This window comes from Carettochelys insculpta, chromosome 1 (assembly GCF_033958435.1).
Source record: "Carettochelys insculpta isolate YL-2023 chromosome 1, ASM3395843v1, whole genome shotgun sequence".
Classification (NCBI taxonomy): domain Eukaryota; kingdom Metazoa; phylum Chordata; order Testudines; family Carettochelyidae; genus Carettochelys; species Carettochelys insculpta.
In genome coordinates this window covers 268,783,716-268,798,997 of record NC_134137.1, presented here as the reverse complement: position 1 = coordinate 268,798,997, position 15,282 = coordinate 268,783,716, and the positions used below count along the sequence as shown (strand labels likewise).

The 15,282-nt window shown below is 44.3% G+C and overlaps 1 protein-coding gene across 1 annotated transcript in view; it reads left to right on the top strand.

Annotated features, from left to right (window-relative positions):
• The first annotated feature begins 1,596 nt into the window (after positions 1 to 1,596).
• The window catches only part of CREB3L2 (cAMP responsive element binding protein 3 like 2), a 119,137-nt gene continuing 105,451 nt past the window's right edge, over positions 1,597 to 15,282 (top strand). Inside the window, exon 1 of the mRNA XM_075006924.1 lies at positions 1,597 to 2,041. Coding sequence (XP_074863025.1) covers positions 1,940 to 2,041 — 102 coding nt within the window. The 5' untranslated portion in view covers positions 1,597 to 1,939. The remainder of the gene's footprint in view (positions 2,042 to 15,282) is intronic.

Genomic DNA, 15,282 nt, shown 5'->3' with positions numbered 1-15,282 from the left:
TCGAAGGAAGGATGGTAATTAGGGTGTTGGGAGTTTACTAATGAAATGCTACCATGCCTCAAATTCCAATTTATTGGTTCAACAGAAAATTTTAGCAAAGTAAAGCAGCTCTTCCACCCAGCGTGGGTGACAGTTCACAAAGGCTTTCCTCTCACCTTTTTCAGCTTTCCTGGGTCCCTGATTTGACTGCAGAGAGCCAGCCTGGTCCCTGTAGTATTCACTCTCCAGGACATTTACCTGAAAATCTCTTGATGACTGATCTCTTTCCCTTAGTGCTAGGGCAATCGTATCACTCTGTCCCAAATAGGGGACAGGGAGATACTGGGGGGGTGGCTCCTTTTGGCTGCACCAAGCCCTGGGGAGCTGGCATCCCCCTCCAGGCCAGGGAGAAGTGGTGGCTGCGGGTGCTCCTGACTCCACCCCCAGCTCCTGAAGGCCTAATACCAGACATTTAGCCCCTTTAAAAATAAGTTGGGGTGCCTTTTTGGCATCCCAAATACAGGACTGCCCTGCACAATACAGGATGAATGGTCACCCTACGTAGTCCAGCGTCTACTACAAAGCCCTCCTTATACTTCTCTAGCCCTGCTGCTCCCTTGCTGGCCTTTGGAGGGACCAAGTGCTCTTCAGTCTGTTACTTGACCACTGGCCCCACTGCCTCAGCTGGGACACAGCTGATCAGTCACAGGTGGGACTGGCCCCTCTCCTTTTAAAGGGCAGGTCACTTTGAAATGTAATTGCACATCACAGAATCACAGAACACTAGGGCTGGAAGGGACCTCGAGAGGCCATCGAGTCCAGCCCCCTGCCCCAATGGCAGGACCAAGTACTGTCTAAACCATCCCTGATAGACATCTATCTAACCTGTTCTTAAAACATCCTTGGGACGGTTAAAACCTTGCAGTGCACTGTGACCTAGTATATATGCTGGGCTGCCGGGGGGTCCCAGCATGTGCTTAGCTTTAAATTGCACCCTGGCAGTTTAGCCTCAAGGGTGGGCCTAGCAGAGCCACAGCGTGGCGGCAACTGGCTGCGATGACAAGCGCCTGCGGGGAGCACACAGAGCACAGCCTTATCAAAGTGTTGTACGCCGAGGGCACAGGGCGCCCGGGAACTCCAGCCCGCCCACTCCCCAGCTGCCGTGCGGCGTTTCGCCCAGACAGCTCCTCATTTGTGCTTCTCAGCCGCGGGCGGGGCTTCCCCGGACTGTAGTCTTGTCGCTATTGCATTGGCTAACGCAGCTGTCCGTCCCACCGCCCTGCTGGCCCAGCGGCGCGGCTGGCACTGCGGGGGCTGAAGGCTCTGCCGGGGCTATTGGCCAAAGGGAAGCCAATCAACCGGGGAGGAGGCGGGGCCTATACCCTTCTGGGGAGGGAAGCAGGACTGGGAACCCCCGCCCACATTCCACAGCTGGAGAGGTGTGGGAAACAGGGCCGTCCGGAGTCAGGTTCCTTAGTGCTGATTGGGCAGAGGCTTTGAGAGCAGCCCCTTTCCCCTCAGTGATTGGCAGCTTGCATGGAGGGGGAGGTAGCTTCCGAAGGGGGTGGGGAGGGAAGGCCCCAGTGGTGTCAGTCTGAGTCTGGAGCAGCAGCTGTGGGGAGGGTCTCTAGGTGGTAGAGACAACTCACGATCTATTAAACCCAAACATACACCCACCAGTCTCATGCAGATCAGCGGTGTGCAAATGCTGCGGATCCTGCAGCCCTGAGCGCTGGGGAGAGGAGAGGAGAGGAGAGGAAGGGCTTGGTCTGGAAATTTGTCTGAAGTTAAAATCACATGCCTAGGGTTCGAGGGAATATTCAGTACAAAGCGAGTGAACAGAAGGAGAGTTTGGGTCCTATGGAATAAGGTTGCATTGTGTGAGCAGAGTTCCCATAGCGAATTGTGCCCAAATACACGAACCCTATCTCCCTTGCCTGTATTGTGGTTCTAACTGATCATGGAGGTGTTGGAAAATGGGGAGCAGAACCTGTTGCACTGGGATCGAAAGCTGAGTGAGCTGTCAGAACTGGTGGACTCCGATTCCCTGCTGAACAACACGGTGAGGAACAGCAGCGCTGGGTTCTTTGTCTGTCTTCTGTAGGGACGCTAACGTTTGTTTTGTCAGAAATGTCAAAAAATGGGAGAGTATGCAATAATTCTAATGTGGGGGCAGCCCCTGTCTTTGGGGGTGGAGAAGCAGAAATTGGGCTAGTATACATCCTCCTGGAAAAGTTAGGCTGGTCTGTTATCAGGAGTTCTTGTGACTACTCTGTGTAGGAGGTGTTCAGAACTCTTCCTTGTGAAATTATGAGCGTGCATGAAAAGTATGAGTAATACCATTTTAGTTCCCTGTCAGGCTAGCTTTTCTTTGTCATTCCAGCTGTGTGGCTGAAGAAACCCAGGGTAGAGCTGGGCCCCATTTGACTTACGGATTTGGGGGAAACCCTAAAACTGTTTAATGACAGGGAGTGGGAGGGGGAAGTCTAGAATTTGGAATTTTAATCGGGGTGGTAACTAGAAAAATGCATTTTCATTTTTTCATACCTTTGCAAATCAGAATGATTGTGAGCTTACAGGGAGAATCCTTACAATGCATTAAGGTGCTGTTGGATCCTAAGCTATTTTAAAAATACGACTTACATTTCATATTTAATTTAAACTGCGGAGGCAGACGTGGGTGTTTAACGTTGTGGTCTGGATTTCCTCTACACGCTTTACACAAGTGAAGAGGTTTGTAAAGATTTATCTTCAGGCACCAGTAAGAAAATAACAGACTTCAAGACTTTACCATAATAGGCTTGTTCTTCAATTGGATGAAATCCAAGACTTTGAAATCCTGAGGAAATGGTTCCTGCATTTTTGCAGCCCACCTCCATCGTTAGAAGTTATGCGTGAAAAGGAGTTGGAGCCCTACCTCCTGAAAGATTTTTGATGGATTGGGACTATAGGGAGAGAAAGAAGCCTTTGTCATCATCTGAAAAAATGCACTGTTAGTTGTTATTAAAGGCACAGCTGCCGTCAGATGTGTGATTTACTTCGCTACAATATGAGAAAAGTCACTTCACCCTCAAAATAAGGCGGAGTGGTTTTTCCAGGGCATCATGGGAAGGGGTGGGAGATGTTCCTCCAGTCAAATAATGCAGAATTGCTAAGAGTCTTGCAGTCACAGAGACAACTATTTTCTAGTGAAGATCTGATTTTATTTTTTATAGTGTATGACAAACTTTTGTTGGGGGAAGTGGTGCAGACCTAGACTAACTTCTACAAAATATTGAAGAAAAATAGGTTTGTGTGTTCAGTGTATTCAAGTGATCGGATTCTGCCATGGTCCACATTACTTTATCTAGTTGCTGTGAAGTGGAGAACTTGGAATTCGTCAGCTCTTTAGCTGACTTTTAGATGATTGAGATGCAGTTAAGGCTTTCGGTCTCAGAACTTCATTTGGATACCAGGTTGGGGAGGCATGTTCTGTATACAGCAGTTCATAGCCTCTGGCTACAGAAATCCTCACTGTAAACATGGCATGTGAAATGCTTTCCTGACATTCCTATAGTAACAGAGAAGGAGCCGTGTTAGTCTATATACTATCAAAACAAAAAAGCAGTCAAGTAGCACTTTAAAGACTAACAAAATAGTTTATTAGGTGAGCTTTCGTGGGACAGACCCACTTCTTCAGACCATAGCCAGACCAGAACAGACTCAATATTTAAGGCACAGAGAACCAAAACAGTAATCAAAGTTGACAAATTAGAAAAAAAGGATCAAGGTGAGCAAATCAGAGAGCGGAGGTGGGGGGAAGTCAAGAATCGGCTTGGCTTAATACTTGGCTTAATCTAATTCTTGACTCCCCCCCCACCCCTCTGCTCTCTGATTTGCTCACCTTGAAATTTTTTTTCTGATTTGTCAACTTTGATTACTGTTTTGGTTCTCTATACCTTAAATATTGAGTCTGTTCTGGTATGGCTATAGTCTGAAGAAGTGGTTCTGTCCCACGAAAGCTCACCTAATAAATTATTTTGTTAGTCTTTACAGTACTACTTGATTGCTTTTTTGTTTTGACATTCCTATGTTAAGGCTAAGCAAGCCCTCTAGTAAATTCTTCCTGGTTGGCTTCCTTAGGTGGGAAAATGATGTGTCAATTTGCTTTTTCAGTCTGGAAAAGAGGTGATTGAGGGGCGATATGATAGAGGTATATAAAATCATGAATGGTGTGGAGAAAGTGAATATAGAAAAATTATTTACCTTTTCCCATAATACAAGAACTAGGGGACACCAAATGAAATTGATGGGTAGTAGGTTCAAAACTAATAAAAGGAAATTTTTCTTCACACAGCGCACAGTCAACCTGTGGAACTCCTTGCCCGAGGAGTCTGTGAAGGCCAGGACTCTATTAGGGTTTAAAAAAGAGCTCGATAAATTTTTGCAGGTTAGGTCCATAAATGGCTATTAGCCAGGGGTAAAGTATGGTGCCCTAGCCTTCAGTACAGGGGCAGGAGATGGATGGCAGGAGATAAATCACTTGATCATTGTCTTCTGTTCTCCTTCTCTGGGGCACCTGGCATTGGCCACTGTCGGCAGACGGGATACTGGGCTGGATGGACCTTTGGTCTGACCCAGTATGGCCATTCTTATGTTCTTATGTTATGTTCTGTTAAAACCATAAATATCTTCTTTTGGATTTTAATATACTAAACTATCTATGTAATTACGTAGACAAAGATAGTGGTGGCATGAATGTGCTAGTTAACTCACCTTTTTTTCCTACTGTGGACGTGCCATTTGGTTAGTTTAAAATTACTCAAATTTCAGCTTACTTGCTTCTGGTAGCAGCTGTTGGTGAAGCTATGGGCATGAGTTATATTGTATCATCTCTGGACTGGACTACTGAGTCCCACTCTTCGCCATTGCCTACCATAACATCCCCATTATTGCAACTTGTCTTTTGGCTTGGGCTTTGGAGGCGGTCAACGCAGCTTAACTTGCGAAAGTGGATGTATCATAAGGATCTCTTGTCTTTCTCATTCCAGCTCTGATGTCCTGCAAAGGCAGAATGAGAGAGTCCATCAGTCCTGACAAAGAGAAATAAAGATAATTATAGGAACTTTTTTTCCTATTCCATAGAAATGCAAAGCCCTATCATTTGGTTACCATATTAATCACCTTTTTAGGCTGGAACTCACTGGTACAGCACAAATACCTTTAAACAAAGCTGCTAAATGCTTGAGGGAGTGGCTATGAATGGCAAACAAAACTCTGAAATATTTCCCAACTTCTCTCTCACCCCAAGCCTTGCCCCCACTTCCTCCATCCTCCCTCCCTCCATCGCTTGCTCTTCCCCATCCTCACTCACGTTTACTAGGCTGGGGCAAAGGGTTAGGGTGTGAGAGGGGGATGCTCTCTAGGTGGGGCCAAAAATGAGGGGTTTAGAGTAGATGAAAGGGGTCCAGGCTCTGGCAGGGGCTTGGAGTGCCAGCTTTGGCTGTGGGGCTGGGCAGGAGGGCATGAGGGGTGCAGGAGCGGGTTCCAGGCTGGGGCAGGTGCTGGTATGGGTTCTGGGTGGTGCTTACTGCAGCTCTGATGAAGTAGCCGCCAGGTCTACTTGATGCATGGGCAGCCCAGGAAGCTGTGCGCATATTTGCAGGCAACACCCACTGCAGTTCCCATTGGATTCCATTCCCAGCCAATGAGACCTACGGAGCTGGCATTCAGGGCTGGTAGGAAGGGGGGCAGCACATGGAGCCTCCCAGTCTCTGGCCACCAGACAGCCTAGAGGCCTCAAGGACCTGGCGTCTGCTTTCGGGAGCAACACAGAGCCAAGCAGGAAAGAAGCCTGCCTTAGCCCTGGGTCTGCACCGTGCCCCCAACCGGATGTTTATTAGCCTAGTTGGCACTGCTGACCAGAGGTGCTGGGGTGCCTTTTCGACCAGGTGTTCACGTATTCAGGGAATACAGGATGCCTGGACCCCTGGGCTGAGGTGTGCTGGCAGAGCTCTATGAGGAAGCTCATTCAGCATTTACCCACACTAGTCCAGCCAAGACTAAGCCAAGCATGTTAGTGGTGTCAAACGTGTTAGTGGTGCCACTAAGCATACTGGTGAGTACGAGGCTTGCTGATATGCTTACCTTTTACCTGGCCCTTGCCAGTTAACTCTGGGTTGGTAACCATAGTGGGATCCCTGATGACTGAGTGGGGGCAGGGACCAGCCGCAGGGCAGGCAGTGGGACCTAGGTTAAAACCGTTAACCAATTAAGTGCTATCGTTTCACTGATTAACCATTTTAGCACCTCTGAGACATATCGGTGCCTCACTTTCGTGAGCGCTAGGTATACCCTGGTAAATAAAGGGAGAACGTCTTGAACCTCTATAATACAACATCCGTAATTCGGCATGATTTTGGTTGGCCACACCCACGATAAGTGGTCATCCAGCTAAGTTTTCCATGGTCCCATAAAGTTTGTTTCCAGCCACCAGTCCTGGCTGTCAGTGTTCTGTGCTATTTAGCTGTAATTTACCCCTAAATGCCTTCCAAGAGCCCAGTAAGCCGTGAATGTGTTGATAATACTGCTAGCTGGCATTGACCTCCTGTGGTCTGGCAAATTCTCTCATCCAGGAACAGTCAGGTCTCGAGGGTGCTGGATTAGAGAGGTTCAACCTGTAAAAGGTTTTCATCTGTGACCCGTGACATATTGTAGCACCACTTGTGAACCATCGTACTTCTGCATCGCAGCAAAGATGTTGTGGTGTTTTATGTGCAGAAACATGAATAACTGTAAAAGGCCTAACTTCTTGTGTGCTGGGCAGGATGGCCTTAGGGTCCTAGGAGGCATGCCTATGGCACTTTTCAACACTTAATGCAACTAGAAGGTAGTGTGTCTATTACACCCTGTAACTGTGTTTCTTTAACTATCCTGGTTAATTGCTTTGTCACTGAAATGTCTTACGCCTTGCATAATTTATATTGTCAGAAAGTTTCAGCAGGGGAGCAGTCTTCTGTTACGCTTCTTTAATCACCTAGCAGGAGCTTTAGCTATGGGGGGTTATGCACTGTTCTGTTGAAGGGCTCTTTAAAAATAAAACAAAATTAAAAGGAATATTTTGAGTGAAATGAGGACTCCTCAGAGACTGTTTTGTAGCTCCGTTTGGGATTCTTCCTTCCAGCTACTGTTTGGATCTTCAGTGCCATTCTAATTAATATAGTCAGCCAGAAGTATTCCCCTAATTAAAATCCAGAGGTTGGGTCGGAAAGTGTGACCACTCAATATACACTTCTTGCAAAAATTCAGCTACTGGCTACTTGAAAGGTCAGAAATAAATGAAATTCTGGCTGCTCATTAGCAGAAACAGTGTTTTCTGCCTCTGCTGAATAGTGACAGAGAGATAGCCATGTTAGTCTGTGTTCTGTCAAAACAAACAAGCAGTCATGTAGCACTTTAAAGACTAACAAAATAATTTATTAGGTGAGGAGCTTTTGTGGGACAGACCCACTTCTTCAGATCATAGCTTTACCAGAACAGACTCAATATATAAAGCACAGAGGTCCAAAAATTGTTATCAAGGCTGACAAATCAGAAAAATTATAAGTCTTGTGGCACCTTATAGACTAACAGATATTTTGGAGCATAAGCTTTCGTGGGCAAAGACCAAATCAGAAAAATTGCCAACCTTGATAACAAATCAGAAGAGCAGAGGGGCGGTGTATAACCAGAGGGTGCTTTTGCTTGTTGTATAGCAACTAATCCTATGTAGGCATTGACGCTGGAAGAGGCCTTTGAAGGGACCCAGACGGAGGTGTGAAATGGTATGTTTCTGTTTTGGGAAGAATTTTGAGAGAAGTCACCAGTAGAAGGAGAAGTAAAAGCAACCAACACTATGCATGAGGAAGGGGGTGTTTTTCAAGAAGAGAGGATGATATGATTATTTTGATTACTGGCACTTGTTTTTCATTGGGGAAAGAAAAACAACTATTTTGACCCCCACCTGCACTATTATTTGCATATGTATTTCTGACGGGGAATATGTTGTGCCTGCTGTAATGAAATACAAACTCCACAACCACCTTTCACGGAGGTTCTCAACTGAATAAAAATGTAGCTTTTGCCTGTTTCAGTCTTAAGACCCTGTATCATTCACTGGTAAAGCTGCTTCTGCTGCATACACAAATTTTCTTGGTTGGTGCGTCTGCAAATAGCAACAGTGCATAGTGAGGAGTCTGTAGTACCTCTGTAGACCTGCTGCTGCTAAGTATATGGGCCTTCAGCTGTTTGCCTGCTTAGGGAAAAGAACTCCATAGAATTGTATTTAGTTGATCATTTCTCTCGCAAATAATTTGCTGACTCTCATGTTCCCTAGTGAGTGGCCAGTACAGTACCGTGTTCCAGTCTTATTGGCAGCCAGTGGCATGTACATTGAATCTTCCTCTGGTCTTTGCTTATTCTTGTCTGAGCACATAGCTGTGACTTATATAAGAAAAAGCTGGTTGTACAATCCCATTGGTGCCATCTCAGAAAATGGACATGCACCGTTATAAAGGCTGCTTATGCATCCAATCTTCAGCAGACACCTCTGTGCTAGTGCAACTGGCGTCCCACCTTGTGACTAGGCATCCTGTCCTCTGAGATGTGCATTTGTGCATGCAGTTAGGAATGATGTGAACAGGTTTTGAGACAGCTCTTGAATAGGCATAATCTTCTGTTCATGTGAGATAAACAAAAGTGGAAAAAGAAGTGTGATAGATATATTTATGGGCAGGGAATAGGGTCTACTTTCCTTCTGAAGTCAAACACCTAGTGTGTGCATGTCTAATATATAAAAAGGATGAAAATTCTCTCTGAAACACTGCCTGACAGACAGCTGTCTTTATATATTCAAAAATGGCTTAGCCTCTCCCCTCCCACGACCCCCCCGCCCAGCAGTAATCCAAGGTTCAAATTATTAATCAGATCTGGACCTGTGTAGACATTGTGTAATAGCAAAATACAGTTAAACAGGTAACTGTTTTAAAGGGTGGTTTCACAGTAGTTAAATTGTCAGTGCCTGCCTGTGTTTTTTCTTACCACAGCTGATAATCTCAGCAGTGCCTAAAGCATGGTAAGAAATGCTGCTCTCTGTTCCACTATTGGGGGTGGTGACATTCTCTGAAACATTCACTACATGCAGCAGGCCTTTTAGGTGACTGTTCCAAAGAATGCAGTAACACATTGGAACTCAAATCTGAATGAGCTGACCTGCAGCTGATGCCAGCCCCACATGGTGACGTGCCTCACTGACAATGCATGGACCAGGTATGAATGGATAAATCTGTTGACACAACGTTCTGTGAAATGCCAGCTGCCATTTCTCTGAGACATTCAAAAGGCAAATGGTTCTTACAAAGAACTTTCAAATGCCAAAGGCTTATCTGGTTCTGATGAGGCAAGCCTGGTCACGTTTCGTTGTATTTAATCCATTTGTCATTCGATTCTGCTGTTGTACAGAATCTGGATTTAATATCAACACTCAAGTAGAACATCAGAGTTTTAGAGGTGATGCCTGGGGAGCACAAGTGGAGGTGTGTTTCTCCATAGGAAGCAGGTATGTTGAACAACACTGAAACAGTTGACTTGAATATTTTAGGCATGCATTTTCAGAACTGACCAGAGAATTTGAGTATTTGAATTCTTGAGTAATTAAGTTGAGACACTTTAAAGGGGCCTGAGGTCTCAAAGTGCCAAATATTTGCCCTCAGAAAATGGAGTTTTTTTAAAATCCTGCAAGTTGGATATCCAAAAATTTAAATGCTCCATGTATCTAGCCATTTCTGATGATGTAGGCATCCGTATGGCATTTGCACGAGCTGTGTAAATCCAGGAGGGCACCACAGTTGATGCCAGAGATGCTTTAACTTTCCAAACATCTGTAGTGTGGGCCTGTGGAATATATGCAGTCAGTTTGCTTGTGCAAAGGAGTGTATTGGCCAGTCTGAGTCATAGTAGGTCGATTGTCTTTTGTTTGTTGCACCAAGAAAACCAAAGCCATTGAACTAAAGTTCAATTATGTCAGAGTTCAGAATTATGACTGCCCTTTCAGAAGAGTTGGGAAAACTTTGAGCTGTTCTTATCACTTAAGATAAATTGTCCGTAAAGATTCTCATCAAGACTTTTCAGTGACTCATTTTCTCCATCTCTCACATGCTTTGGTTGTTGTCATCTGGTTGGTTGACTTCTGCAGAAAGAACACATGTGAATGGACTTTCTTGGATTGCCCTTTGTTTTTCAACTTGTGGCACTTGGGGGCTATGTGACCATTTGTTAATTATATCTGACATGCTTAATTTTACAAACGCACTGCAAAATTCAATGTTTCCACATTTGCTTGTCTTAAATGCCTGTGGAATCTTGAACTAATTAATTTCCTGTTTGTTTTGTTAAGAACACAGGTACATTTGGTTTTAACTCTGCCTGCTTAAGAAGTTCTCATCTGTCACTGGGTTTGGAAGACAAAGGAAGCAGTCCTGTAGCACCTTAAAAACTAACAATTCTATTACCCAGTTCTGCTCCAGAATCTGAAGAAGTGAGTCTTTCCCATGAAAGATCATTACATAATGAATAAAATTGTTAGCCTTTAAGGTGCTATAGGACTGCTTGCTTTGTTTTGCGAAGATATTGACTAACATGGCTACCTCTCTGGGTTTGGAAGGTAATTCTGCAGCTTGACTTACAGGCTAATGTGACATTGCTACTCAGATCTTCTAAAGAATGGGCCAAGAAAGAGAAGGGAAGATATACGTATATTTAAAGGGCGGATAAGTTAAATAAACAGTTTGGAGACAGTCTGCATAAATTATGATGCTGAATAACTCTGAAACAAAAAAAAAATCCCACAAAACTATTTACGCTCTATACTTCCTATCTAAAGCCATTAAACAATAAAATAAAATAAAAAGAGGAATACTTGTTTACAAGTGATTTGCTAAATAATTGAGCTAATCTCTAATCCAAAAGCTGACTGAGAAAAGCACATGGTGATTTGAAACTTTACCCGAACCATTGTATTTCCTGCCACTTGAGAAAAATAAGCGTGGTGGATTTGCTGCAGCTAGGCTTCTTTTGGACTGACGTGTGACTATACATTTAAATCTGTGATGATGGTTGAAGTAGAGAAGAGGAGAAATCTGTTTTGGGAATGACATTGGAGCATGGTAGTTGATAGCAAGTGGGCACATGCAACAGAGAAAACACTATGTTTGTATGTTATGGAAGCTTTTAGTTTGCAATATCCCAGCTAAATGTTTCTCAAAATTAGAAGGATCCTGTTGATCATATGTGAAGGTCTATTGCTAATCAGTAGTTACAGAGAGATAGCTGTGTTAGTCTGTATCTTCACAAAACAAAAAAGCAGTCCTGTAGCACGTTAAAGACTAACAAAATAAATTGTTAGGTGATGAGCTTTCATGGGGCAAACCCAATTCTTTAGATCTGGAAGTGTGTAGAGTGTGATAGATGGTCTGGACAAATGAATGTATCATTTGTATTGCTACTAAAGTGGGTTGTCTGATAGCTGGGAACAGAGAGCTTTTCATTTGGCTAAACTATGGGAAGATGGTACAGCCTTAGAGTTCCTCACAACTATCTGCTCTACACTTTTAAATAGACCTTTTCAGTCCTACCCTAGGAAAGGTGGCAACTCTGCCAGCCTTCTACTATTCTTTCAAATACATTTGGAATAAAAGTTTTCAATCTTCCATAGCAGTAATAAAATATTAGCAGGATGATTACAGCCCCAACCCACATTTGGGATAGTTTAACTTTGTTTAGGTGTTTTCCGGCTACTTCTTCCTCACAGATATGATGCTCTGGCAGCAGTTATTTTATGTCTTTCCCATCTTCCTCTCCAAACGCAGTCTCCAAGCTCTCGATTACCTAGTCTAAGATTTCTTTGCCTCCAGACGAGTGCAAAAAACACACCTTATCCCCACACGTTGTTGTTCTCAAGATATTAAAATAAGGTACGTGGCCAAACGTCACCCATCCTCACGCTCTTGCCACCCCTTGTCTTTTAGTGTCTCTTGTTTGGCTGCTACAGCCTGAGGGCAGCATAGCTCACTGGGTGAGGACTCTTGTGTTCAAGCCCATTGATCAAGACTTGAAAGCGGAGTAACTAATTTTGGAATAGATTAATTTTTATTCCAGAATCGTGTATCAAAACAGTGCTGAACCAGCATAGCTAATAGAATATTTGGCTACAGCTGTACTAAGAAATTTCCATGTGTCAGTAAGTGCTTACACTACCCATCAGCTACCCTAGATGAGGCAATCTCAGTTTAATTACAGCAAGAGAAAGAAAAGTGAAGTGCTTGCGTTACATGAAAGCAGTCCTCCTCTTTGACTAGCAGTCTGTTAGCGTCAAACATATGATAGATACCAACTCCCATTGCTGCTTCCCAGAGATCTCTTTTTAAGGTGTGCCACCTCTCCCAAATCCAGGGCCACAACCTCTGCTTTTCAAATGGGACTTCTATTACCTAAACACACAAAGGAAGGGGTCAGCAGCTCCTGGCATGGGGGTCAAGAATGGAACATGAGCCCATTTTCATTGGCATGTGAAGCAGGAGCTCAGCCCTGCCCCTCCTCCCCCATGCAGCTGGGAGCTTGCTCAACCTTTCCAAGGGGGATTGCTGAAATTTGGCCTTTTGACCTCTATGTATGGTCTGAGTGTGGGTGATACGTTTTAAAGTCACTAATAGTCCTACTCACAACAGCTTCGTTAATAAATAAATGAAGATGCAGAGGTTTACTGTTTAGGTGGTGGTTGGCAGCATTCGCTGGTCTTTTGTTAATCCACAGTTGGCATGGCTTTGAGCAAGCTCCTGGCTGCATGCGGGAGGAGGGGTGGGTCTTAGTTCCCACCTCGCATGCCGATGAAAATCAGCTCGCATGCCACTCTTGGCACTCGCGATAGGGTTGCTGACCCCTGGTCTAGACAGAGGTAACCATGACACTGAGTAGCAGGAACTGAGAAAATTAGCCTTAAGACATTCAGTGATGGGGGTTTTTGACTCTTTTGATCTCATTTAGCCTTCATAAGCTCATCTCATAAGCTGGCTTAGCCTTCCAATTTTTAATATATTTGAATTTAGGTCCTGTACTCTGGCTGTGATACTCAGTTGGAGAAGGCTTCCTTTATAGCACCTCACTACTTCGTGGGAGGCAGGGTTGCATGCAGTTAAGAGACTGAGTAACCAAATTGTTGTCCTTTGCAACTTCTCTAAAGTAAATGCTACTGCATGGAAGTTGCAAGTCAGGAGTGAGAAAATAAAGTGGAAGAGTAAAAACAACATTTCTCTTTGGGCACGTGGAATAACTAGTGGGAAAAATTCTGTTGGTTGGGATCAAATTATCAAACACTCTTGGGGTGAGGCATCTTCTGTTTAAGCTTTAAATGAGAGATTGAGGCAAATACAAGGGATGTATAATAATGATAGTTTTGGCCTTTTGAAACTATTTTTGGCAGCAAGACATCTTTTTCAGTTGATTCAGCATTTGTGACCCAAGTAACATACAGTGACAGGCTGGAGAAACAATACAGATTGTAAATACAAAAAATATAAGAAATTAATGTAAAATGTATTTTTGCTCTCTTCTCCCCACCTTTTGTATCTTCTTACATCCTACATCTTGTAGGCTAGAGATAGTATTTCATTTGTCTCTGTACAGTGACTAACAGCTGGAAGCCCTGATTCAAACAGGAGCCTCTGGGCTATATTAAATGTCAGGGGAATGGAGGTTAAAATTCCCCTAAAATAAGGGGGCAAGTTAGGGGGTTGGAAAGGCATTGAGAGGAAAGAAACAGCATCAGTAAAGGATGGGTTACTAGTTAGGCTATGTTAACACTAACCCAGAAGATTGACCTGCTCAGGGTCAATCTACCATGGTGAAATTTTGTGAGTCTGGTAGAGATGTGTGAAATCGACCTCTCAGGGGTTGCAGTCGACCCCTGTACTACTTCGTCTCGTGAGGAGTAAGGGAGGTCAGTGGGAAAAATCCTCCTGTCGATGTCCTTCAGTAAGGATGGCCAGTTATGTGGAGTGCAGCTACATCAATTCTAGTTATGCTAGGATGGGTTTGCAGTTGCCTTTGGTCCAAGTGAGTTACTGTGAGGATGCCGATGACTCTTTAATGCCCATCCTGCATCTCTGACGTCAGTAACTTGTTTCGCATCTGCTAGTTTGAAATTTTCTGCATGTGATCCTACTATTCCATTGTTGTACTGGTGCAAAGCAGAGAAATGTGCCACTTCTCCCCTTCTGTGTCTGCCAAGAAAGGCTGTTTCCATGCAGTTGTGCCAGGACATGCTTCGTCATTTTGCTCAAACTGCTGGAATTCTGTGGTAAGAAAATGGAGTCCAAATGTGTGGGTTTTTTTGTTTTGTTTGTTTTTTGTTTCTTTGATGATCCGTTCTCTGAATTCACGCTGTCCATGGCAGCAAACCATTAGGCTAGTGCCTTTTATTTGCTGTGCTAGGTTTTCCCAAATCAGAGAGATGAAGCCCGTCTGTGCTAGTGAGATCTCTTCCTCTCCATGAAATGAGATAAAGAGAAGTGTACCAACATGTGTTTGTCTTGCGTGGCTTGGGGCTGCTGTTGTCCCCAAGCTTTGCCAGCTTGACTCATATCTGCTTTGCAATACCCTAGAAATACTTCACTCTTACGACATTGGCATTCTCTGGTAAAGTATCCGCACACGTTACCTCAGATGGCAAAGTGCCCATTACAGATGGAAGGACCCAGCTCTTTCTCTTGCATCAAAGGTGGTGCAAATACTGGTACAGACTTAGTGAGAGCAGAAGTGGGGCCTTCACAAGATGCTTAAAACATTTAGCTGATGATGTTGTGAGATGCTTTGGAAATTGGCAAAACAATAAAAGTGTCCTTGTTGGTTGCAGCAGCGAAGGGTGTGAGAGGCATGGCTGAGAAAGTATTTAGAGACAAGGTGGGTGAGGTCAAATTGCAAAGCATAGTTGTTGGGGCTTCACACCCTCAACAGACTTCTGTGGTGCAGATAGACAAGCTTACACAAAGCTTGTCTTCAGCTCTGGGAAACATTCGGATGTCTTAACAATGCCACCTTGGCAAGAAGCATTGCACTTAGGTTGGTGTAGTTAGGTGATGGTCGATGTAGCATCATTGTAAATGCTGCATTCAGTGTTCTAGCTGTCAGCCCCAGGTGGCTGAGAGCTGGAGCCCCACTGTCCTGGGCAGCTGGTGCTAGCCCTCCTTGTGAGAAAGCACACCACCAACAGAAGGAAGTGGTATGAGCATACAA